Source organism: Galeopterus variegatus, unplaced genomic scaffold, assembly GCF_000696425.1.
Source record: "Galeopterus variegatus unplaced genomic scaffold, G_variegatus-3.0.2 Scaffold347, whole genome shotgun sequence".
NCBI classification, from domain to species: Eukaryota; Metazoa; Chordata; class Mammalia; order Dermoptera; family Cynocephalidae; genus Galeopterus; species Galeopterus variegatus.
Genome location: NW_007726458.1, coordinates 386,965 through 411,904, shown reverse-complemented (window position 1 = coordinate 411,904; position 24,940 = coordinate 386,965). Strand labels below are relative to the sequence as shown.

Here is a 24,940-nt window from a genome sequence, read left to right as displayed (position 1 = left end):
CAAAAGAAAAAAAAAAAAAAAAAAAAAAAAAAAAAAAAAAAAAGCTGCTTCTCTGAAAAGACAAAACCAACAGACTTCTAGCAAGTCTGGTTAAAAAAAAAAAGAAAGCACAAATATAAGAAATTAAAGTCATATCTACACATAAGGTAGGAACTGAATAAAGACCCCTACACACAACTTTATACCAATAACTTTGACAATGTCTAAGAATATAACTTACCAAAACTAACCTGAGAAGATTTTATCCATTAAAGAAATTGAACCAGAGGTTTCAAATTTACTTAGACATGCATAGCTGTAAAGGCAGCGTGGTAACAGCTGGAAGCAGCAGCAACGTCAAACATGGGCTATTTTAAAATAGACCATTCTAGAGCATTTGCATTCTACTAGTCATGAGCCAGGACAGAGGAAAAGAATAACAAATGCAACAAAGTCGTGGAAAAGATAAAAAGGGATGGGCTCCTGGAAGCCTGTCAAGGGAGAGCCCCGCAGGAGAGGAGAGCACATGCCCTCAGCCACATGTGGCTAGGACAAGGAGGTGCCCGAGTGTCAGCTTTGATGCTCTCCCCTAAAGCATGAAGGTCAGTATCTAAGCTGGGCGGGGGTGTGGGGTGGGGGATGCAGGTATTTTGAGAAGAAAGGAGAATGAGTTTTTGACATCCTGGGGGTGGGGCAAAGGGTGATAGTAAAGAAGCCAGAAAAACACACTAGATGCCCACTTATGGCTTGGAACCATGAAGATAAGGGCAAGCAGTAAACTGAGGCAGGTGATTTTCTCCACAAATATTCCTCTTCATGGAGAGAGGTGGTAGGGCTGAACCAGGGCCTAGGCAGACGAGCTAGGGGGTTTTGCATGAAAGCCATGACAATGACAGTCATAGAACTTGACAGGGATGGATAAGGTCAAAGAACTCTGGCAACAGAGGACAGTCCAGCACCTGAGCTACAAAGACAGATAATGGTCAAGCTGAATGTTTGAAATGAGGATTTCTTAGGTTTCTGGGCATGACTGTCTAGGACGTGATGGTGGGAACAGGCAGCTTTGGAGAAAAGGTCTCTGGAGAAACCCACTACAATGTGGAACTGTGAGGCAGGGTGTTAAGAGGAATTTCCATCCATATTCTATTATGATGGTTGATAACAGAATGCTTATCTAAAAGAGAGCAATTCCGTGTCCTCCCCCCCACCCCCAGATGTGGAAAGCTATGGGAGAACAGTGTGCACTCAGAGCTCTCACCCTAATGATGGGACAGAGTAGGACAATCTACAAATTTCTAACTCTGGGCCATCCAAGAGCTGAAGTGACCAGCTACCAGATGAACCATATGACAGAGTGCAACAAGTCCCACCTAAGGAGAAAGGAATGAGCTCACCACTCCACCTTTGGCACAGGAAGGAAGGCAGGAGGAGGTCATAACAGCAGGTCAAAGGAAAACAGATGAACCTATAACAAATTCTGAAAGGTCAAGTATGGCATGTATGGGAAAAGCCACACACAGGGATGTTCCCCTCATTCCCTTGAGACCTGTGAAAGGTGACCCACCTGACTGACCCTGATCTTTTTCCTGTAGGAAGCAAAAGCCTTTGCTGCTAGGGAGGGCAGCACCCTGTGCCCAGGGCCAGGCCTGATCCGCTGGCTGAGAGGAGGGAAACAAGCCCTCTGCCCTGGAGAACAGGAGACTTCACACACAGGCCAGGACCGGCATAGAGGCCAGGCACAGGTCAGACCCCTACAGACACAAGGCAGAGTCTGCCTGCCACTGGGCAGGGGCAGGCTAACTGGGAAAGCTGCCCCCGAGGCCCCAAGCACAGTGCTGCCAAGAGTCAGGCTGAACTGGGGAACTGAGAACATGCCCCCATGGGAGACCTGTGCCAAGCAGCAGTAGAGAGAGACCTCTCCCTAGATCCGCACAAGCACAAGGGTACTGTGCACACTGCTAGAGAGATAGTCCAGCTCACGGGCTGACTGGCCTGACCCACCTCCCAGGTGCACAGCAGGCTAACAACCTCAGCCTAGAGCTCTCTAAGCACTGTCTGGCACTTGACCAAACAGAGCAAGAGAAACAGAAAGCAAGAACCAGCAACATTTAAGAAAGAAACGATAATACCAATGCTACACAAACTCTTCCAGAAGGGAGAAGCAGCAAGAACACATCTCAACTCATTTTATGAGGCCCTGAAGGATGTCACAAGACAAGATAACTACAGGCAGACATCCTTCATGAGCACAGATGCAAAATCCTTAACAAAATCCTGGCAAATTAATCCAGCAACGTGTAAAAAGGAGGTCCACAGAAAGACTTGAATAAGAACGTTAACAGCAGCTTTTTCAATACAGCCCAAATCTGGAAGCAACACAAATGTGCATCAATCAACTGCTGAACGAAAATACTGGTACATCTGTACAATTTATTCGACAATAAAAAGAAACAAACCACTGGTGCATGCAATATGGACGATTCTCAAAAACATTATGACAAGTTACAGAAGTTTATGTGACACTCTGGAAAAAGCAAAACCATAGGGACAAAAAATCAGGTCAGTGGTTACAAGGGGCTGGAGTAGGGAAGACTAGATTACCAAGGGGGGCAAGAGAAGTTTATGGAGTGATACAAATATTCTGTATCTTAATTGTGCTGTGCATTTTTTAAAGCAAAAGGGTAAATTTTACTAAATGTAAATTATACTCGTATATCACTTTTTTAAAAGGCCAGCAATTTTTTTTTTTTTTTGTCTTTTTCTGTGTCCGGCAACGGATCGCAACCCTCAGTGTTGCCCCCGTACCGGACCGGGGACCGGCAACGGGATTGCAACCCTCGGTGTTGCTCCCGCGCCTCGCTCAGCCAGTGAGCGGGAACCGGTCTGTATGTGGGATCCGAACCCTCGGACAGGAGCGCCGCCGTGCTTCCCAAGCGGTGCACTATCCAGTGCGCCACCGGGCCGGCCCCGTAAAAAAGGCCAGCAATTTTAAAGCAGCTCCAACATAGAGGCCAACTCACAAAAGCAACAGATGACCTGATTCCACAAACACAGGCCTACACTGCACCTCTGTGGTCCCCAAGGTCTCTGTTTTTGTTGAGGAGAGTAAGACTCATATGACATTTGTTGAGGAGAGTAAGACTCATATATCACTAGGACAAACGGGGAGTTAGGAGATAAGACCCCTGCCCCTAAGACAGGGCTAACTGCAGGGACCACAGGCCCTTCCTGTTGCCTCTGAACCAGGGTGAACAACAGCAGCCTTTTCCTAAGGGCACAGGCAGGTGTAGGGCTGGAACAGGAGGAAGCGATAATAATAAAGCATAGGAAGCAAGAAAACCCAAAAAGCAAAGAAAATGCTTTAGTCAATGGGAAGACTTAAGAATGCTCACTGGGTATGAACAGAAAACTATCTAATATTAGTAATAATAAATAGCCTTCCATTAAGAAACAGGGAAAAGACCAAATACTTTAAGTGGACACAGAAAGGAAACATGCACACAAAAATAAAATGATACAAGCAAAAAGCTCTGAGGGGAGAAAACTTCAGATGGACCGTACTGTCTTTTTTAGCTCTTGTGGGGGCTCCACAGCCTGCTTGCTCTGTTGTTCATTTACTCACTTCCTCACGGATTCACATATTTTGGGTAACTAATATATATTCCAGGTCAGGCATGGTTCTTGGTTAAAAAAAAAAAAAACACATAAAAATAGCTGCCTTGGAGGAGTTTATACTCGAGTAAAGAAGAAAGACAAAATGAAGGAGTAAGATGCACAACAGGTCAGAAATAAGTGCTGAGAAGAGAAACAAAGCAGGACACGGGGCACATGAGGGACAGGTGAGAAGTCTACTTCTATTCTGATAAACCGTGAGCCTCCACTACAGAAACCAGCACTGGAAGTGGGGTGCTGCCTTCAAGGCTCACTGGCTTAGTGGCTGGTGGCAGGCAGCAGGCAAACAAGTGAGACCCACGCCATGCAAAGCTCCTCACTGTCCCTGGGACTAACCCAAAGCAGTTCCATGTTAGAAAACAGCAGCAGCAACTCTGGTAGTTACTGGCTGCACATATCAAGGTATCAGAAGATAGAGAATAGCTCAGAAAATAATTAGCTGCTTGTAAGCAGAAACCAAAAGGAACAGAAGAGTCCCAGAATGCTGGGCCTCAACTGGTTATAAAAGCCAACTCCTACAACCCAAAAAGTAGATATGAAAGCCTTTTTGGAACAAGGGCCCACTAAGACTCATCTAGGTCAAAGATCAGATTAAGGGTGTTGCCTTCCCACCCAAGCCTAAATGCCTCAAGGCCACCTCCATTAAGCTGGGGTTTGCAAAAAGGGGGGAACACCAGGCTTGAGAATTGCATTGGGGAAAGAATTTCAGGTGAGGTACCAGCACATGGAATTGTCTAGAACTTTTCCAGGAAACTGCATTACCAAAGAAATCCTGAGCCAAGACTTAAAAAGCCATAAAACACTCTTTCGGTCCCCACAGCTTGCTGACAGCTGTGTCTGGACAAGGAGGGCACATGCCCTACTACATACTGCAGATGTGGCCAGGGGAGAGACCAGGAGGGGCACAGGCCAGAAAATGGTGCAGAAAGGAGTGCCCCCCCCCCACAAAGTGGACACAAATCAATTTCTTTCACTGCCAGTCGGTCCCCTGACCCACAGGGGAGAAGCCGATGAGCTTGCACTCGTGGTGTAGGCAGCCACTCACCACTGGCTGGTCAAGGCCGCCATGCCTCTCCTCCTTCTCCATGGTCCTCCGGCAGTCCGGGCACACCCACAGCGGCAGGTGCAGCACACTGTTGCCTTTGGGAGCCATGGAAAGGGCCAATTTGCTTGCAGTCTTAATTCCACTCTCTAAGAATGAAGTGTCTTTCCGTTCACTTCTGCACAGAAGACAATAATCCCCAGCGGGGTAGGGTGGTGTCCTATGATTCATGCCAAAACTAAAAGGAGTCTGGAATAGAAAAAAAAAAAAATTCTGTTTTCAAAACTGATCCACAAAGCCAAGACTTAAAAACATTATACATAATTCTAAAATTAAAACGCACATGTACATTTATAGAGAGAAACAAACTAGGAAACTTGTTGAATAAAACTGAATCTAGTGTCCTAGAAACTCATAATACTTCAAATAAAATAGCAACAACATAAAGAAAATCCTAGTAGGAGTTAGAAAATGGACCAATTAACCCCTTTGCCTAGCTTTCTGTATTACTTCCCCCAACATGCTAGAGATTTTCAGCCTCAAGTTTCAGACTAGGAGAAAACACTAGAACTGTTTACTATCAACAAAGCTTGACACCACTATTCTAGAGGCGTCTGCATACAAGGGGTCAGGCCCAAGGCAGCAATTCTGGCTTAAGTGTGTCTGCAGATCCAAACCATCTCTGAGGTGGGCTGTCTAAGTTCTAGATCCAAGACAAACAACAGGGAGCCTTATGACAGCTGTATATTCAACATCCAGCCTCCCTTACAGGCTCAGCAAAAACAATGCTGGAATCACCTCCATCTACCTGATTTCAACATCTGCTTTTTCAAATAGGTCCTACACTGTAGGGTGGGGTTGGGGGCAGGGGCCACCGAGGTAGGAAGAACAGGTAAGATTATTATCCTAGATCCTCTCTAAAATGTTACCAATCACCCTATCAGAAAACTAAAATTAGCCTTAAATCACACAAACACAGAAAAAGAAACCAAGGCTCACAGGTTTAAAGACAAGCCTAAAGTCCCATGGCCAGCAGGCAGGGGGTCCAAGATTTTAATCCAAATCAGCGTGACCCCAAGACGGGCCCTCCTACACACAATGCTGCCTCTGCACCTTGTGAGGGACCACCTGCAAATCCTGCAGAGGCTCCAGAGACACAGATGGGCAACAGGTTGGCAGGGAGCCAGTCACAGCCTTCCAGAGGTAGGCACGGCTCTGCGCATGCTGAGAGCCAGTGGACACTGTGACAAACCCCCTGCCCCTTGGTCTCTACTACCACCTGTGGTGCCCCTGCAGCAGCACCCATCGGGTGGGAAGGCGGGGAAGGAACCTAGGCAAGGCTATTACAGTTTTTCACAATCTCCGGCTCCACTAGAGGCTCCTCCAATGCCCAGCTGGCTCCTCAGCTTCTGCCACAGCCTTGTGGCCCTCGCCCTCCTGTCACCAATGCTCAACCAGACTATGAGGATGCACTGACACAACTGACCCAGAGCTCTCACGCGGACTCAGGCTCCATTTGCAGGTGGCAAGTGTTTAAACAGGCTGACTGAATAAATGAACAAATGAGTGACTAAAAGGATGCATGAGAGCACCACTGAGACTCAGAAGGCTTTCCTCCACGTTCCCACATGCTTTCACACAGCAGTGCTCCAAACTGCCTCCTCCTGTCATGTGTACGAGGGTTCTTTCTATGGGTTTAACCAAACCCAGCCCAGCAGCCAAATGAACGTTTGGAGTACAGGGGGAGAACTGAGTACTCTCTCCAGTGGTGTCCTAGAAAGCACCAGACTACTCCTGAAAACACAGAATACCATGAGAGTGGAGGTCATTTCCATATCAAAAGATTCGAAAAGTCTAAACTATGACAATTTCAAAAAATAAAATCACACTGATTTTTACCATCTATGTAAGGCCATCTCTTTTCTCAGTCCTAGAAAACAGCCCCATCACTGACAGAACAGCCACAACCCTCAGACCTTTCTGGGCTGCCCTTTACCCACAGAAGGAAATGCTGGTCTCCATGGTCACAAAGATCCCCAAGCCTGAAATCATAATGTAAGAGCCAGAACTGACTTGAGAGCACCCAGTTTAGCTCCCACACACTCTTCAATCACCCAGCATTTACTGGGAACTCACCATATGCCCAGACACTGGTCCAGCACTGGGACACAGTGGTGAATAAAACAAAGTTCCCTGCCCTCAAGGAACTGATTTGTTAAAGACAAAGACAAGGTCAAAAAATAAAACAAAAAACTCAAAAATGCAGAACATTAGATAGTGGTAACTGATAGGAACACATAAGGCAGGAAAGAGATCTGGTGCTGGGAACAGCACCCTTTTATTTGGGGGCCAGCAAGGGCTTCCTTGAGGAACAGCCTTAAACAGACAGAGCAGACAACTGCCACATTGCAAAGCCACAGGGGGAAGGGCTCCGCTGAGAGCAAGCACAAAGGCCCTAGCGGAGATGGGACGGGGCAGGATGTGGAGGTGCTGCTCATGTGGAGGACTGACTTTGAGATTGTGCACAGAGAAAGGAGTGTGGGGTGGGGAAAAGAAAGAAACAAGGAGGGGGAAGAAGATTTTCTGTAGTTTAGGAGCCAGACAGCAGTGGCTTGGACCAACAGGGCTGCAGCTAGGGAGAGCTGACAAGATTGCTGAGAAGCCAGATGTGAGGTGTGATAGGAGGAGGTGACAAGGGAACCTCCAAGGTTTCTGGACTGAGCACATGGGACAGTTCTGCGACAAGGAAGATCACTTCCATAAATATTTGAGATGTACTCTATGCCAGGCATTCTTTTAGGCTAGACAACAGGGGTGCAATGGCAAAGAACACAGAGGTCATGCTCTCATTCTAAAGAGGACATTAAGCAAGTAAACACAAACAGAACCACATGATGTCCAATGGTAGCAAGTACTCCTACATGAAGAAAATAAAGTGGGCAACAGTGTGGAGTAGGACTACAAGGAGGATGCTATTCTTTTTTTTTTTTTTTTCTTTTTCCTTTTTTGTCTTTTTTCGTGTCCGGCAACGGATCGCAACCCTCAGTGTTGCGCCCGTACCGGACCAGGACCGGCAACGGGATCGCAACCCTCGGTGCTGCACCCGCACCTCGCTCAGCCAGTGAGCGGGAACCGGTCTGTATGTGGGATCCGAACCCTCGGCGGGAGCGCCGCCACACTCCCAAGCGGCGCACTGTAGCAGTGTGCCACCGGGCCAGCCCGGAGGATGCTATTCTAACAAGAGTGAAGCTAAGCTACTCATGAGTGCTAAGGAAAATACAAAAAACAGCCACATGAACACGTGCAAGCAGAGGGTGCAGCATATGCAAATTTAGGCATGTCCAAGGAACAGAGTGAAGGCCGGGGGCTGGGGCTTCCGGAGCAAGTAGGCCCAGCAGAGCAAGAGGGCAGGCAGGGCTGGTGGGCCATAGGGGAGGCTGAAGGTTTCTAACAAGGGGGATGACGTAAGCCAGTTTTCATCTTAAAAAGAAACTCTGTTGTGTGAAAAACGAACTGTGGGGAGGCAATGACACAAATAAGTCTACTGTAGGCAATTCTAGGTGCAGCCAGAAGACAAGGGTGGTTTGGGCTTAGTGGCAGCCATGAGAGAAGAGCGGTGAGGCTCATGGGTGCTGATGGTAGGACTTGCCAGGACACCCAAGGAGGAGCTGAGAGCAGCGAGAAGTCCCGGGAATAAGCCTAACCATCAGGCAGTGGTCACGCAGCAACAGGCTGGACCAGTGCAAGAACCAAGCATCTGTTTTGGATGCTGTCTGTACAAAGGGCAAAAAAATCCAAATCACGTGGGGTTGTTTTTGTTCCGTAAGAGTAAGGCACTCAGGGGATAGAATGCAATTGGACATACAATTTGGGACCATCAGTACATACGATACCTCAAGCCACAGAACGAGATGAGGTGACCCATGGGGAGAAGACAGTTTAGAATGAAAAGTCAAAAGTTTTCAATGCTTGACCGATATGCTTAAGTACGAAGCTAGTCCCAGAGAAGACTAAAATTCTACTCTCCATATCTTTTTTGGACAAACCAAGTAAGAGGTTACATAACACATGTGTATGCACAACTAATACCTGACTAAAATTCAAATTAACCAAATACCACTGCCCTACTACTTGGTTACCTTTCTAACTATGGTCAATGCGAGGGACAAAGATAAACTGCATTGATTCTTTTAAGGATATTTACAGCTGTATCGAAGTATAACAGGCATAGCAAACTGAAAATGCCTAAACTGTACAATTTGAATAGTTTACACAGATGTCCATATCTTGAAACCATGCCCACAACCAAGAGAACACTAGCATCGCCCGGGTTTCCCTGTGCCTCTTTGTACTGCTTCCCTCCTCACTGCCTTCTCCTCCAGCCCAGCCCCACTCACAGGCAGCTGGTCTGGGTTCTGTCACCACAGATTACATGGTAATTTCTAGAACTGTACATAAATAATATCACAGTTTATTCTCTTTTGTCTGGCTTCTTTTGCCCAGAATCATTATTTTGAGATGATGCCATGCATGCGTCGGGAGTCTGTTCTTTTGTACTAAGTACTATCCCATGATGTGGACAGGCCCCGCTTGTTTATCCATTCTCCCACTGAGGGACATCTGAGGAGTTTCCAGTTTTGGTTATTACATTAGCCTACTATTGGACAAAATCATTTAACATGAAGTCTATTTTATAATAAAGTGTTAATACCTCATATAACTTCTTGAACACTGTACTGACAGTGAAAAACAGAACAGCTGAGTGGGTACTTGAAGTATGGTTTCCACTGAATGTGTACTGCTTTCACAACATTGTAAAGTAAAAAAATCTAAGTTGAACTATCATAAATCGGGGATCATGTGTACATATTAATGCAAAGGACTAAGGTGACCTAGAAATGCTTCCACAGGTGAATATGTACATATTCCTACAATGGCAATATTGCTAAAAACACTTTGTGAACACCATGAACAACTGAGTCCTACACCTATGATATATTTTTGCCCTTTCTGAGTAAACCTCAGAAAAAGTTGTCATTTGTGGGTAGTGTGTGTGCACGCATGTGTGCATGACGAGACACTAAACTATAATAGTATTTGTTTTCTTGCTAGCCTTATATTCTAGCTCTAAAAGTAGTTACCAGGCTGGCCGGTTAACTCAGTTGGTTATAGCATGGTGCTGATAACAACAGGGTCCAGGGTTTGACCCCTGTACTAGCCAGTGGCAAAAAAAAAAAAAAAAAAAAAAGGTGTTTCCAAAAATAAATTCCAAATTAAACATGAAAAACTCAGACTTACTTTTAAAGCCTTTACAGGTAAACTTCTTAAAGGCAAGAAAGTAAAAGGCCATATTAGGGCATCCAAACAGTAAAAGCAATAGCTACTCAGGTGATGACGACACAATCCAGATTACACAGTCCAGTGAAGGCTAACACCAGTATTCACACAAGACAGATGTGCCTGTGTTAGTGCCATTCTCACCCCCCGCCCAGGGTTCCCACAAGCATCCCCTCCTGGTCTGGGTGCTTCCCAGGTGTCCTCCCCTGCCTGTCGGAACCATCTCTCACACTGCACATGTGGCCAGAACATCCTCGGCCTTGAACCCTTCAATTGCTCCCACTACCTAAAGGGATCAAGTTGTCAGCAAAGGATCAAGCATGACAAACAAGGTCCTTCTTCACTATGTCCCTGCATAACTACCCAGCTGAAACTCCTTACAGTTCCATATCCTGCCCCATCCAACTACATGGCTTTACCTCTTCTTGCCATTTGCCACCCTAAAACACCAATCTCCCCTTTCTTTACAAGACAACTGCTAGGTATCCCTTCAAACCCCATTGTGGCATAATTTTCTTTCTGCGAGTTACAGTCCCCACCTCTCAACTAGTACATGTCACCACATGACTAATTACAATAATTCCTGTATAACATCTACACTTTATACAGACTATCATATTTAGCACACTACAAAATTATCTTTTACATGTCCATCTTCTAATTAGATACTCAGCATTTTTAAAGTCCCATCATGAATCCAGCATCCGTAGGCATCCAATCAATGCTCACTGAAGGAACTGAAACAACTAGTCCAAATCAATAACTCACGCTTTCTTTTGCCTACCTCCATCAAAATTTTCCTAATTTTTACACATGGTCTTTTATTAGCTACCTGTGCTGAAGTCCAGTAATCACTGTAAATGTGGTCACTGAAGAGCAAATACGTACAACCTTCTCTGCTCCTTTCCTGAACTCAGCTTTCCCAAAGCATACACAGCTTTTTGAGCAAGAGGCACTGCTTGGGAAATAATTACTAACATTAACACTTAAGTCTGGGCCTGGCTGGTTAGCTCAGTTGGTTAGAGTATAGTGTTGTGACACTAAGGTCGAGTTCTGATCCCCATACCAGCCAGCTTGGGAGCGCTGGAGAAGTGCGCCACTTGGGAGCGCAGCAGCGCTCCCGCCGAGGGTTTGGATCCCATGTGGAGACCGGTTCCCGCTCACTGGCTGAGCGCGGTGCGGGCGCAACACCCAGGGTTGCGATCCCGTTGCCGGTCCCCAGTACGGGTGCAACACCGAGGGTTGCGATCCCGTTACCGGTCAGTAAAAAAGACAAAAAAAAAGGAAAACAAAACAAAACAAAACAAAAAAACTGATAACAGAGTTATCAATTAGGCACAAAATTAGGCACAAATTACCTTAAAATTAATCCTTTATAATACATAACTTCTACATCTTACAGAGTAAATATTTAGAAATTTATATATTTTAAGGTTGTTCCCTAGAAACTCAGTAAAATTCAATGAACATTAATTATTGGCTCCTTATTATAGCATCCTTTTTCATAGTAATATGAAAGTAAGTTTTCTTTATGATTTACTTTTAATTTCAGTTTACATGTTAGAAAAAAAAAATAGAGAAAGCCTTAATAAAACTGCAAATATTTTTCTTCACCGCTCTTGAATTGGCCTGGCTAAGAAACAACCAGTGGCTCTACAATGTAGATGCGATGGCTTTTGCGGCATTAATAAAGGCTTAGCGGTCTTTGCTGTCTGCCAGAAATAGAGCCACATAAAGTGTTTTTACGCATCTAACTGTTACTAATATGGTTTTCCTGTACAACTGTAGTTGCCATGTTTTAAACACATTAAACAATATAATTACTGTTTGTTTTGATACTACTTATCCTGAAGAAAAGAATGTCTTAAGCAAGCCTCAAAACACGTCTGGATGCCGGGCAAGTCTGGCATCACTGCTCTGTCATCTGACAGCACAGCAAGTATTTACTAAATACTTCAGGTCTCTGCACTCAAACTCCACACAGCGAAAGTGCAAAATAACTTGAATGTATTAATAGCAGCAGACGTATGGCTCTGGAAATACGTATTTCCAACATATGGCTCTTCACCAATCCTTAAAATGCAGTTACTCTTCTAAAGCCAAATGAAAAACTGACATCAAAGGACCACTGACCATCAGGCTGCAGTGTGCGTTCCCTTCGAAACCTGAAGGTATTTGAGAATCTCTGGAACCAGTCATTTTGTGCGGGATGTTAACAGTCTTTACAGCAATGCCCAGAAAACACCAGGGGGGGTGGGGGGGACAAACACAACATAGGCTGGCAAAGGCTTTTAGTCAGACACGAAACGGGACAGGTTAACACTGAAAATAAAGTAATTCCAAAGTAGCCATTTGCAAACCTAGGAAGCCCCACGTCACCCACATGGCTCTGATGAAGGGCAGCCAGGCCAGGGGCAGTCCCCATGGTCAACCCCAGTCCCACCACCTCCACCACACTTGCCTGGCCACAGGGAGGCAACTTGGCCTAAGGACAGTGAAATCAGAGGCTAGACAGTGACCTAAAATAATGGTAATCACAGATAGTACTTGCTTTTTGAAAGACTGTTGATGGTGGTATGAGGGCTAACAATCTTTCTGGAGAACCATTTGGCAGTATATTTCCACGGGCTCCCATAACCACCAAGACATACTGTTCGCCTGAATGCATGCCCTTAAGCTCTGCTCTCCTCCAACTACTAACGATCAGACTACCTCCTTGCCTCCTTGATCAGACCCCACCCCATCAACACTTGAGAACCCTGTTTCATTGATTCTGCCCTCTCTTTTTTTATATCATCAATTTTTCCTTCTTTCCTGCATCATTTCCATTAGGATACAACATGCTGTTATTTCTCACATCCTTAAAAAAAGAAAAAAACCACTCTCCTCTCAACTAGACTTCCCCTCCAGCTACTTGCCACCTATCTTTTCATTTCTATTCCACAAAACTCCTTCAGAGCTGTCCACCTGGCTCTTTCTAAGACAAATATATTACAGGCCACAAATGTGAGCCACATAATTAAACACACACACAGGTGAAAATGAGATACCACTGTTCACCTATCAGAATGGCAAAAATCTAGAATAATACCAAATGCTGACAAAAATGTGGTACAACAGGAGCGCTCATTCACTGTTGGTGAGAGTGCAAAACAGCGCAGCCACTTTGGTAGGCCATCTGGCAGTTTCTTACAAAACGAAACACACTCTTACCATTCAATCCAGCAGTTGAGCTCCTTGGTATTCACCAAGTGAACTGAAAACTTACGTCCACACAAAAACCTGTACGCAGATATTTACAGCAGCTTTATTCATAATTGCCAAAACTTGGAAGCGACTGAGGCGCCCCTTGGCAGGTGAATGGATACACAAACTGTCACATCCAGACAACAGAATGTTATCCGGAGCTAAGGAGAAGTGAGCTATCGGGCCATGAAAAGACATGGAGGAATCTTAAATCACATTACTAGTGGAAGAAGCCAAGCTGAAAAGGCCACACACACAAGATTCCAACTAGATGACATTCTGGAAAAGGCAGAACTGTGGAGACAGTGAAAACGTCAGGGTCGCCAGGAGTTGGAGGGAGGGAGGGGGCGAATAGGTGGAGCGCAGAAGATGTTTATGGCAGTGACACTACTCTGCGTGATACTGTAATGGCGGATACATGGGACCATACAATTTGCCCAAACCCACAGAACGTGCAACAGCAGCAGTGGCCCCTAATGTGAACCAAGGGCTTTGGAGGGATAATGATGTGTCAGCATAGATTTATCACTGTGACAAGTGTACCACCCTAGAGCGGGAAGTTGATAGTGATGGAGGCTGTAGAAGGTACACGAGAACTCCCTCTACTTTCCCCTCAATTTTGCTATGCACCTAAAACTGATCTAAAAATGAAGTCTATTACCCTCCTCCTCAAATAAAACCCAACAGGTGAATTCTCATAACATTTTACTTAACCCAATATATCCAAAATATTATCATGTCAAAGTATAAAAATTATTAGAGCATTTACGTTGTTTTTTTTTTAATACGAAGTCTTCAATATCTGGCATGTATTTCACACCTAGACCACATCTCAGATTGGACCAACTACACTTCAAGTGCTCCATGGCACAGGTGGCTGATACCCATGGCAGAAGAGCACAGGTCCACCCTCTCCCTCCAATACAACCTTTACTCCCCACCAATTCTGTCAGTGTATGGCACAGGGGCTCACCCTTTTTTTTTTTTTTTTTTAAAGATGACTGGTAAGGGGATCTTAACCCTTGGCTTGGTGTTGTCAGCACCACGCTCACCCAGTGAGCTAACTGGCCATCCCTATAGGGGTTCCGAACCCATGGCCTTGGTGTTATCAGTACTACACTCTCCCAAGTGAGCCACGGGCCGGCCCAGGGGCTCACCCTTTCTTATGTGATATTCTTTCTTCAACTGGCCTCTTGGTCAGTCATCACACCCTCTTGGTGGAGAACCACCCTAACCCTAAATATCATGACTCTAATCAAAGATTGCTGTGTGTGGGCCAGCCCGGTGGCACACTGGATAAGTGCGCCGCTTGGGAAGCGCGGCGGCGCTCCCACCCGAGGGTTCGGATCCCACATACAGACCGGTTCCCGCTCACTGGCTGAGCGAGGCACGGGAGCAACACCGAGGGTTGCGATCCCGTTGCCGGTCCCCGGTCCGGTACGGGGGCAACACTGAGGGTTGTGATCCGTTGCCGGACACGGAAAAAGACAAAAGACAAAAAAAAAAAAAGATTGCTGTGTGGTTTCTCTGGACTAGCACTCCTAACTTTAGGGCCAGTTCCAAGCCTCCTTCCTCACACTCTCTTCAAAGTTTACACCACACGCTGGTAGCAGGATCCTTGTTTCACCAAAGATATTTTTCTTCCCTCCCTGGCAGCTTTGAAGGGTGGGGACTAGAGTAAAATACGTTTACTCCCAAGTCCTAGAAGGCCCCATGAATAGCAGTGTGGACTCAGAAGCAAAGCGGCCTGGCTTTAGACTGAGGAGGTGAAGGAAGAGTCAGCCAACGCAACCTCAGTGTCTAATCCATTCCCGTGGTCTAGCTACGTCCTCCCTTAGTTAGACCCCATCCTGATCATGAAACCACCTTTTGCTTAAGCTAGCTCAAGTAAGGGTGACCCATGGTGAGTACCCTCACCTCATCTGGCTCCATGCCCCATTTCTGAAGCCACTGAGACCTCTCCCAAGGACTTTACAGTGTGAACATGCCCACAATAAACTGTTCAGAGAAGAAAGCAAGATACGAGATTGAACAGACATTAAAATCCCATCTTTGGGGCAGACTACAAAGCAAACATTAACATGCAATGTTACACTGCTAAAATCTCTCCTGGGAACAAGGGGCAGGGGTGGGAGTTAGGAAGAATTCACTTTATTCTGGGGTTTCTAACTAAAAATGTCTCAATGAGCATGTATTACTTTTATCATCAAAAATGAAGAAAATTTCCCTAAACAGAAGACTTCTGGAAGCTGAAGGGTAGGCCAGCTGGTGATGTGAAGGAGTTCTGGAGCTCAGTGCTCTCCCAGCAGAGAAGGGCATGTCCTAGTGACTCAGGGTCTCCCACACCTAAAAGCCCCATGCCCCCCACACAGCAGGGAGACTGAGGGCTCCCTGACAGACACCGAGCCACGGCTTATACAGATCATGTCATTTCAACTGCACCTGACAGTCACTGACCTCGGACAATGCCCACAGTCAGCGCTTGCCTCCCGACTACCTCCACTTAGGCAGCCCTGTGTGGACCAAAGCATACATGAGACATTCCCCAGGGCTGACAAGGAGCCCAGCATCAATCTTCTGCTTCAAGACTCTGGCAACAAACTCTATAAACTTCACGAGAAGATAACTAGTAAAACACCATGAGGTTAGGAATTGTAAACCAACCTGACCACTGAACAGTTAGGAGCTTTACCCTTTTTGACAAGAGTCAAAAGTCAGGCCTAAGGCATAGAAATTCTTGCACTTATAGTGAAGAGGTATTTAACTATACCACCAGAATTTCCAGAAACATACTATATTTCATTTTCTCAATTTTTATAACTATAATCTCCTATACTCATTAACAAACAAAAACTGTATTTTCTTTAAATACATGCTTAAGCATTTTTTTCTGGCATAAAGTATCTACTTATATGGTTATATATAAAACTTTACCTGTAAGATACAATGCTTACTACTATATATAAACATTAAAAAGTTTAACAAAAATCTACTCCAAAGAGCTTTTGAAGTCTGTATTTTTAATTCCAATAGTCACACCTCAATTACTAATAATAGCTTTTGTCAAAAAAGGCAAAGTCGGGCTGGCCCGGTGGCGCACCGCTACAGTGCGCCACTTGGGAGTGTGGCGGCGCTCCCGCCGAGGGTTCGGATCCCACATACAGACCGGCCGCTCACTGGCTGAGCGAGGTGCAGGCGCAACACCGAGGGTTGCGATCCCGTTGCCGGTCCCGGTCCGGTACGGGCGCGACACTGAGGGTTGCGATCCGTTGCCGGTCACGAAAAAAGACAAAAAAAAAAAAAAAGGCAAAGTCAAAAGAAATCTTAGACAGCTTTAAGCTCATCCCCAAATCTAATAAGACTAGATGGAGCTACACATCCAATTTGGTAGCTCCTGGTCACATGTGGCTATTGAGCACTTGAAATGTGGCAAGTGCGAACTGAGATGTGCCACAGCATCAAATACAAAAAGACTTCAAAGACTCAGTATGAAAAAGGAATGTAAAATATCTCGGTAATAATTTCCGTATTGATTCCATGTGCATTTAATACTGGAGCTACTTAGGGTTAAGTAGAAGACACTAATAAAATTGATTATTATTGTTTATAATATGGTTTTTACTTTTGAACTTCTATGATGTGGTTACTGGAAAGTCTAAGATTACCTATGTGGGTTATGTTATACTTCTAATGGGCAGAGCTGGACTGAAATATCAGTATTTCTCCCTTTCCCACACGGAAAAGTGCTAATAAAGAGTAAGTATCCCACACGGCAGTAGAAGAAAAGGAAGCCGCCATGAATAATTAACTTACCAATAACAAAAAGAACATCTAAAAAATCAGAAGTTGACTATACCTGTCAATAGCTCTCTATATTATGTTTGTTTTAAACCCAGAGCCATAAAAGATTGATGTCTCAAAACACAGAAACTTAAAAAACTTCCATAAAACCACAATTTTCTTAAAAAAAAAAAAAGAAAAAAAGAAAAAAAAAGCTTAGACAAAATATCTGCAAGATAGGGGCAATAGCCCAATTTCCTAAATACATTCGGCAGCTCCTAATCATCCCAAAGACCCTATACAGTTGGTGCAATTATCACCCCCATCTTATTGAAGAGGAATCTAAGGTGTGGCATTTTAAGAAACCTGTCCAAGCTAGTATCAGAGCAAAAATTCAAACCCAGGCAGGCTGGCTCAAGGCCACTGGAGGATGTGGTGAGGTCACCTCCTGAGTGAGGCAGCTCCTTGGCTAAAGGCAACCTTCCCAGGAAGAGTGCAGCTATGAGCCATAAGACTCACAACAGGAGCCTGGCTGGAGCACCAAAGGCAACTACTACATTAATTAAATAAGAATAAAATGAGGGCCAGCCTGTGGCTCGCTTGGGAGAGTGTGGTGCTGACAACACCAAGTCAAGGTTTAAGATCCCCTTACTGGTCATCTTTAAATAAAAAAAGAAAAGAAAAGAATAAAATATACATTAGAGAAGATCAACAAAGCCAATACATTGCTGTTTTGAATAAACCAGTGAGAGGACTAATACTGGTAAGACTGATCAAGGAAAAAAAGGTAAAAAGCACAAAAATCCAAAGTCAAAAGTGAAAAAGATGTGCCAGCAAGAAAAAAAGGAAGGAAGGAAAGAAAAAAAAAATGACACTGTTAGAGATTGAACAGTCATTTAAAATAATGATAAGGATATTATCCACACCTTTAGGTCAAACTTTAGGTAAAAGTTTGGTAAGTGCTCAGAATTCCTAGAAAAATACAACATCAAAATAGACGAAAAAAAGAAATAGAAACCAGAGCAATACTCTAGTTATTAAATAAACACAACCAAATCCAACTCTAAGCCTCAATATCTTCTACCAAAAATCTAATAAGAAACTAATCTAATTTTAGACAAACTCTTCCAGATAATAAAGTACAACCGAAATTCATAACCATAATCTGTGTACTGAAACCCAACAAAGACACCGAGAAAGGAAAATTCCAAGTCAGTCTCACTCATGAACATGGATGCAAAAAATCCTAAATGAATTTATGAGCCAAATGAGTCCAGCAATATACAGAAAAGGATATTACTATGACCAATAGGTTTACCCAAGAATGCAAGGTCAGTTTAACACTGAACTGATTTTATAATTACTTAATCACATTACAGAACAAAGGAGAAATACATAGTCAAACAGATGCAGAAAAGGCGTTTCATAAAATTCAAAATCCGCTCATTAATAAAAGCATTCCTAGGAAACCAGGATTATAAGGTAACTTCCTTAAACTAATAAATGCCATCTCAAAAAGAACCCTATTAACAAAAACCATAATAATTAAAAAGTGTTAAGTTTTCCCTTTGATATGGGAAATGAGATGAAAGATACCTGCTACCACCATTCCTGTCCAACATTATACTGAAGATCTCAGCCAGTGCAGTAAAGAAAAGGAAATAAAAGAACTAGCGGTTAGAAAAACAAAAACAAGGGCCAGCCTCTTGGCTCACTGGGGAGAGTGCGGCGCTGGTAGTGCCGAGGCGCGGTTCGGATCCTATATAGGGATGGCCGGTGCGCTCACTGGCTGAGCGTGGTGCGGACCCCACCGTGCCGGGGGTCGCGATCCTCTTACTGGTCCCCAAAAAAGTCATTTTTGCTGATGATACAGTTGTACAACATAGAAAAGCCAAAGGATATAAAGATAAATGATACTTTGGAGAGACGCATAAATACAACAGTAAAAATAATTACATTCCCACATACCAACAAAAGGCAAAAAAAATTTTTTTTTAAATTTTTTAACCACTTACAGCATCTAAACAAGAAAAATCAAGTACTGCCCCAAACACTTGGACACTTGGCCAGAGCAGCTGGTGTGAGAGGGCAGTGCCAGGGGAGGGGCAGTCTGCATGGCAAGCGTAGCATGAGTCAGCACCTCCAGTGCTGAGAATGTGGCTGTGGTTGAGAGACTGGTTACATAAAGGAGGAATGAGTGAATATGCTGAAGATAATATGTCAGCCAGGTTTCTGACTGTACGAGAAGAGAGGTACAGTACAGAAAGGATTGGAAGGCTGTAAGAAACTCCATGGTGTTGAATTCCATGGTGTTGCAAAGATTCATTGTGAACTGTTTTTAATTTTAAAAAAAAAAAAAAAAAAAGATATAACTGTGTGAATGTATATACACTCATATCTGTATGCTGTGACAATACTGAGCGCCCAAATTTTAATTTATAAACACCATTGCCCATTAAAAGGAACAAGGGCTTCTTGGAATAATGGCTAATTTCAGGGCTGGGGTAAAGAAAACTCAAGATAAGAATGCAACTTCTGATACCATAAGTAAAGAAATGTTCAAAAAATGATGACATGTCAAAAGGAGTCTGCAGCCAGCTTGAAGGGGCTCCGACTGGCTAAATTTGATACACTGTACAAAACAGAAAATCCTAAATCCATACTAATATAAGAGGATACACAAATAAACAAGGAAGAAAAGAAAGCTCTAGCTTACAGCAGAATGCCAATAAATGCAGAAGAAATGATGGAATTAGAAGATCACCATTTGGCCACCACAGAACTAATGAGTTCAACCAAGAATCATCAATGGATGCTAAAACTAGCTAGTGAAAATCTGATAAGAAATGGGACATTTATGATGACCTCAAAGTATCTCCTTACAAGAAACCTATCAGTGGGGAAACCCATTAGACACCACCTTAACCACACGGTAATAGTGACGGCATGAATCAACATCATAAACTCCTGATATGACTGCGCTTCAAAGAATACAGCATTGCCTGTGTGGAACTCCTGCCAAAATGCAAAACTTGAGTCTAATCATGAGGAAGCATCAGATATACCCAAATATAGGGTTATTCTCCAAAGTGTTCTCGTAAAAAATGCCAAGATCCTGAAGGACAAAAAAAGACTAAGGAACTCCTACAGACTTAAAGGAGGTTAAAAATATATATATGACAACTAAATGTAATGTGTGATACTGGAATTTATTCCGGACCATAAAGGTGGGGAAGAAAGTTTTGTCTCACTGTTTTTGCTATCAAGCAATTTTGGGGGCAATTGGTAAAATCTGAATAGAACCTGAGGATGAGATGTTAATACTGTAAACAATGCTAATTTTTAAAATTTTTGATAGGTGTACTTCATATGTAGAGAAGAGTATCTTTGTTTTTAAAGTAGCCCCTGTGCTAAGGGTAATGGGTATTGTGTCTGCAATTTATTTTCAAGTAATCAAGAAACAGATAATTACGTGTATGTGCGGAGACAGACAGACAAGGAGAGAGAGAATAATAAGGCAAATGTGATACAATGTCAAAAACTGGGGAATCTGGGTCAAGGGTATGTAAAAGTTTTGTACTACTCTTGCATAAATTTGAAATTATTTCTAAGTTAAAAGATTTTAAAAGTTATCAAGTGCCAAAGGATAAATTTGCACAAGAGAAAATATACAGAGAAAATTATAAATCTTTATTGAAAAAAATAAAGATACCCCAAATAAATGGAGAAATACAATGTTCGTAGATGGAAAACGCAAGATGACCAAGTCAACATTCCTCAAATGTATCTGTAGTGTCAATGCAATATGAATCAAATCCAAATTCTTATGTGGAAGCTGAGAAACAGAGCCTAAAACCTAGAGAAATACAAATAGCTAAGAATAGCCAAAACATTCTTGAAGAGCAATGTAGAAGAACTACTAGGACTTATTAGAAAAGCAACAGTAATGCAGAGACAAGTAGACAAAGGAACCATATACAACCAGCTTACACACAGACACTACATTTCCAACACAGAAGGCATTCCACAGTACTGTGGAAAGAATGGTCTTTATGTTTAATGATACCACAAGGGGCAGGAGGAATGTTGGGAGCAAAGGAAACTAATATCCCCAAACCCTTTATTAACTGCCAGGCACTACAGGAGTGTGATTTCCAGTAACTACAGTATTATCACCACCTCCATTTTTCAGATGAGGACATAGTGGCTCAGTATAACTGACTTTGCCTAAGACTGTACATCTGGCAAATGGGGGGGGGGGGGGGGGGAATTAAACCTTATACCATACATCCATACACATACAAAAATCAATTTCAGAATTATAGACCTAAACGTGAAAGATATGTTGGATAATATCTTTGTGACCTCAGGTAAAGGAAAACATTTTTAAGTAAGACATCAAAAGCACTAAAGCATAAAGGAAAAGATCACTACATTCAGCTACTTAAAATTTAAAACTTCTATTCAAAAGACAATATTAAGAAAATTTTTAAAAAATAAGAAAAAGACATACAACTCAATTGAAAGAAAATAAGCAAATAAACAGGCTCTTCACAAAAAAAGACACCCAAATGGTCAATAGATATATGCAAAGATAATTTCATATGTAATAAAAGAAAAATTAAATTGCAGTAAAATACCACCATATACCCATCAGAGAGGCTACAATGAGAAATTCATATTCAGGCAAAAATATGTAACAATGGAAAGTCTCATTTACTGTGGGTGGAGTAAAAACAAGTATAACCACTTTGGGAAACAAGCATTATATTAAGACTGTGAAAATATACATACAGTTGGCCCACCATATCCTTGAGTTCTAAATCTGTGGATTCAGCCAAAAATGAAACAAATATATTTAGGGAAAAAAAACCGTGCCTGTACTGAACATGTACAGATTTTTTTTCTTGTCATTATTCCATAAACAATCCAGTATAACAACTACTCACATGGCATTTACATTGTTTTAGGTATTATAAGTAATCTAGAGATGATTGAAAATATATGGGAGTATGTGCATAGGTTACATGCAAATACTATACCATTTTATATCAGGGACTTAAGCATCTGCAGAGTTTGGTATATGTGGGAAGTCCTGGAACCAATCCCCCATGGAGACCAAGAGGCAAGTATACAGTATGACCCAGCAACTCCTCGTCTAGATATATATCCCTTCCTTACGTATAGTCTTGTATAAATCAAAATACATATACAAGATTATTCACACCAGCCCAAAAGTGAAATAACCCAATTTCCCATCAACTACAGAATAGATAAACCGTGGTCTATTTATACAGTAAAATTCTATTTATTGAGCAATCAAAATGGACAAACCACAGGTAAGTTCAAAACAAATAAATCTTAAAAAATATTGTTGAGTGAAAGTAGCCATACACCAAAGATTACATGTAGCATGCTTCCATTTATATGAAGTTAAAAAACAGGCAAAACTAGTGTTTAGGAATGTACGTTTAGTGGTTGTCTATAAAGGGAAAGAAAGGGAACTGTAATCAGGAAGTAGCCTTTAGTGGGCTTTTGGAGTCCTGGTAATGTTCTATTTCTTTATCTAAATGGTGCTTGTATCAGGAGTCAAATTAGAATAATTAGCAAAGCTGTAAATTTGTTTTATGCACTTTCATAGTATTTTACAGTAAGAAAGCTTTTTAAAAAGGAAACTTTTGACCAAGGAACGAGGCAATTCAATGAGAAAAGAAGACGCTTCTCAACAAATGACACACAACTGGATACCCACACTTTGGGGGAAGACACCTCTGCCCTTACCTCATACCATAAGCAAAAATTAACTTGAATTGATCACAACCTATACATAAAAGCTAAAATTATAAAATCTCCAGAAGAAAACAAAGGAGAAAATCTCCTCAACCTTGGAGTAGACAAAGATTTGTTGAACCCAAAAGCACTAACCATAAAAGCAAAATTGATAAACTAGATTTCACGAAACTTAAAAAGTTCTGTTCCTTGAGACATGGTTGCTTCTGGCTCCTGGGAGGAGCACTGCTTCCACCCTTATAATGAAAAACAGCCAAACTAACTTCACATCTATGACTGTTTTTGAACCTACCAGAGAGCTGAGGTTACAGCACAAAAACTGGCCCCAAATCTGAGTGCCTACAGGGAAAGAGAACACACACTCACGTGGGGTTGATGTAATCAGACACTGGTAAGAAGACTTCAGTAAGAACAGGCAACAAATTGGGAAAGGCTGAGTAAAGGCTGGCAGGACAGTTTCTGGGGGTTGCAGAAATTAGGGAAGTCTGCATAACTTGGCAGGCTGTCTCCATGAAACCTACTGGGGGGGGGGTCACTCAAAAGATCTGAAAGAGCCCCAAGAAGCATTGACAGTGGCACAGAACTGAGTGGGGAGACAAGGAGCCATGAGGGAGGGCAAGAAATTCCACCCAGACTCTTCTCCATCTCCACTAAGGAACAAAAGCCTTAACCTGTTCAGGGAAGGGCTTTGGTGAGCACTCACTACAACTGGGGGAGGGGCGGGGCAGTCCTGGAAGAGGGGTAAGATTATACACTGAGCTGCCCACAACTACAGCCAGGGAAGGGGTAGGGGAACTGAGAAGGCTGTACCCAAGACCCCGGTCACCGGACACACCCAAAACTGAGCCTTACTAAGAATAAGAGGCAGCACGCCCCCCAGCATCACACACGTCCCAGTCAAAAAGATTCAAACAGAAGCCAACAGTCGAATACTGTTGGGAAAGGAACAGGATAGTAACAAGAATGTGCAAAGAGACCCTCTGTGAAGTACAGCAAAGAGGGAAGACTTAAAACTCAAAATTACAGACATTGCTCTGGTAAACCACCCTCCACCCTGGAAACAAGCCATCTCTAAAAAATATGAAGCCTGTGGTACACAGAAGATAACCTTAATAAACCATAACAACAACAAGTTATAAACCGAGGCCAACTCTGAACAAAAGTAATGCAAACCACAGCATTACAGGCCTAGTGGTAAAGGAGGCATGCTCACTTCCAGGTATAAAAACAATGTACTCCAATCTGCACTGTCCTATACAACATGTCTGGCTTTGAAAAAATAATTATAAAGCATACAAAAAAGCACACACAAACAAAATATACCAAGAGACAAAGCATTCATTAAAACAAGACTCAGACATGATGTGGGTGTTGGAATTATCTGACAAGGAATTTAACTTTAGTATAACTTTAGATTTAACTTAAGATAACTTTAGTATGTTAAAGACTATCTAACAGAAAAGATGGACAATATGCAAGATCAGATGGCTAATTTCAGCAGAGAGATTGAAACTACAAAATCAGTGAACTTGAAGATATTTCAATAGAAATCATCCAAACTGAAACACAAAGAGAAAAGAGTGGAGGTCGGAGCAAGGGGCAGAACATCCAAGAAATATGGGATAATATGAAACATTCTATCATACATGTGATTGGAATCCCAGAAAAAGAGAACAGAGCAGAAGAAATAATGAGTCAAGAATTTTCCAAAATTAATAACAGACACCTAACCACAAATCCAAGCAGCTCAGAGAACATTAAAATTAATTAATTAATTAATTAAATATCCTGGTCATATCACTTCCAAACTACTGAAAACAAAGAGAGAAAATCTTGAAGGCAGCCAGGGATAAAAGAAATATTACATGCAGAAGAACAAAGATAACCATTACACCAGGCTTTTTGTGAGAAACCAGAAAACAGTGGAGTAATGTCTTTAAATCTTTGGGGAAAAAAAAAGCTGCAAACTCAGAATTCTATACCCAGCAATGGTATCTTCCAAAAACAGAGGGAGGAAATAAAGACTTCCTCAAACAAAAATGGAGGAAATTCGTTGCCAGCAGACCTAACCTAGAAGAAATACTAAAGAAAATA

General features: G+C 42.8%; 1 protein-coding gene across 3 annotated transcripts in view; it reads right to left on the bottom strand.

The window, feature by feature from the left end:
* The window catches only part of FAM193A (family with sequence similarity 193, member A), a 111,229-nt gene extending 106,287 nt beyond the window's left edge, over window positions 1-4,942 (bottom strand). For 2 of the 3 annotated variants that reach the window (XM_008567808.1, XM_008567809.1), the window contains exon 1: window positions 4,697-4,717. Coding sequence is in view for 1 of the 3 variants with exons in the window: in XM_008567810.1 (XP_008566032.1) it covers window positions 4,697-4,924 (228 nt within the window). In the remaining 2 variants the exon portion in view is untranslated. Of the gene's footprint in view, window positions 1-4,696 lie in introns of all 3 variants that reach the window. The other variant, XM_008567810.1, reaches the window with a different exon arrangement.
* Window positions 4,943-24,940: the final 19,998 nt, after the last annotated feature.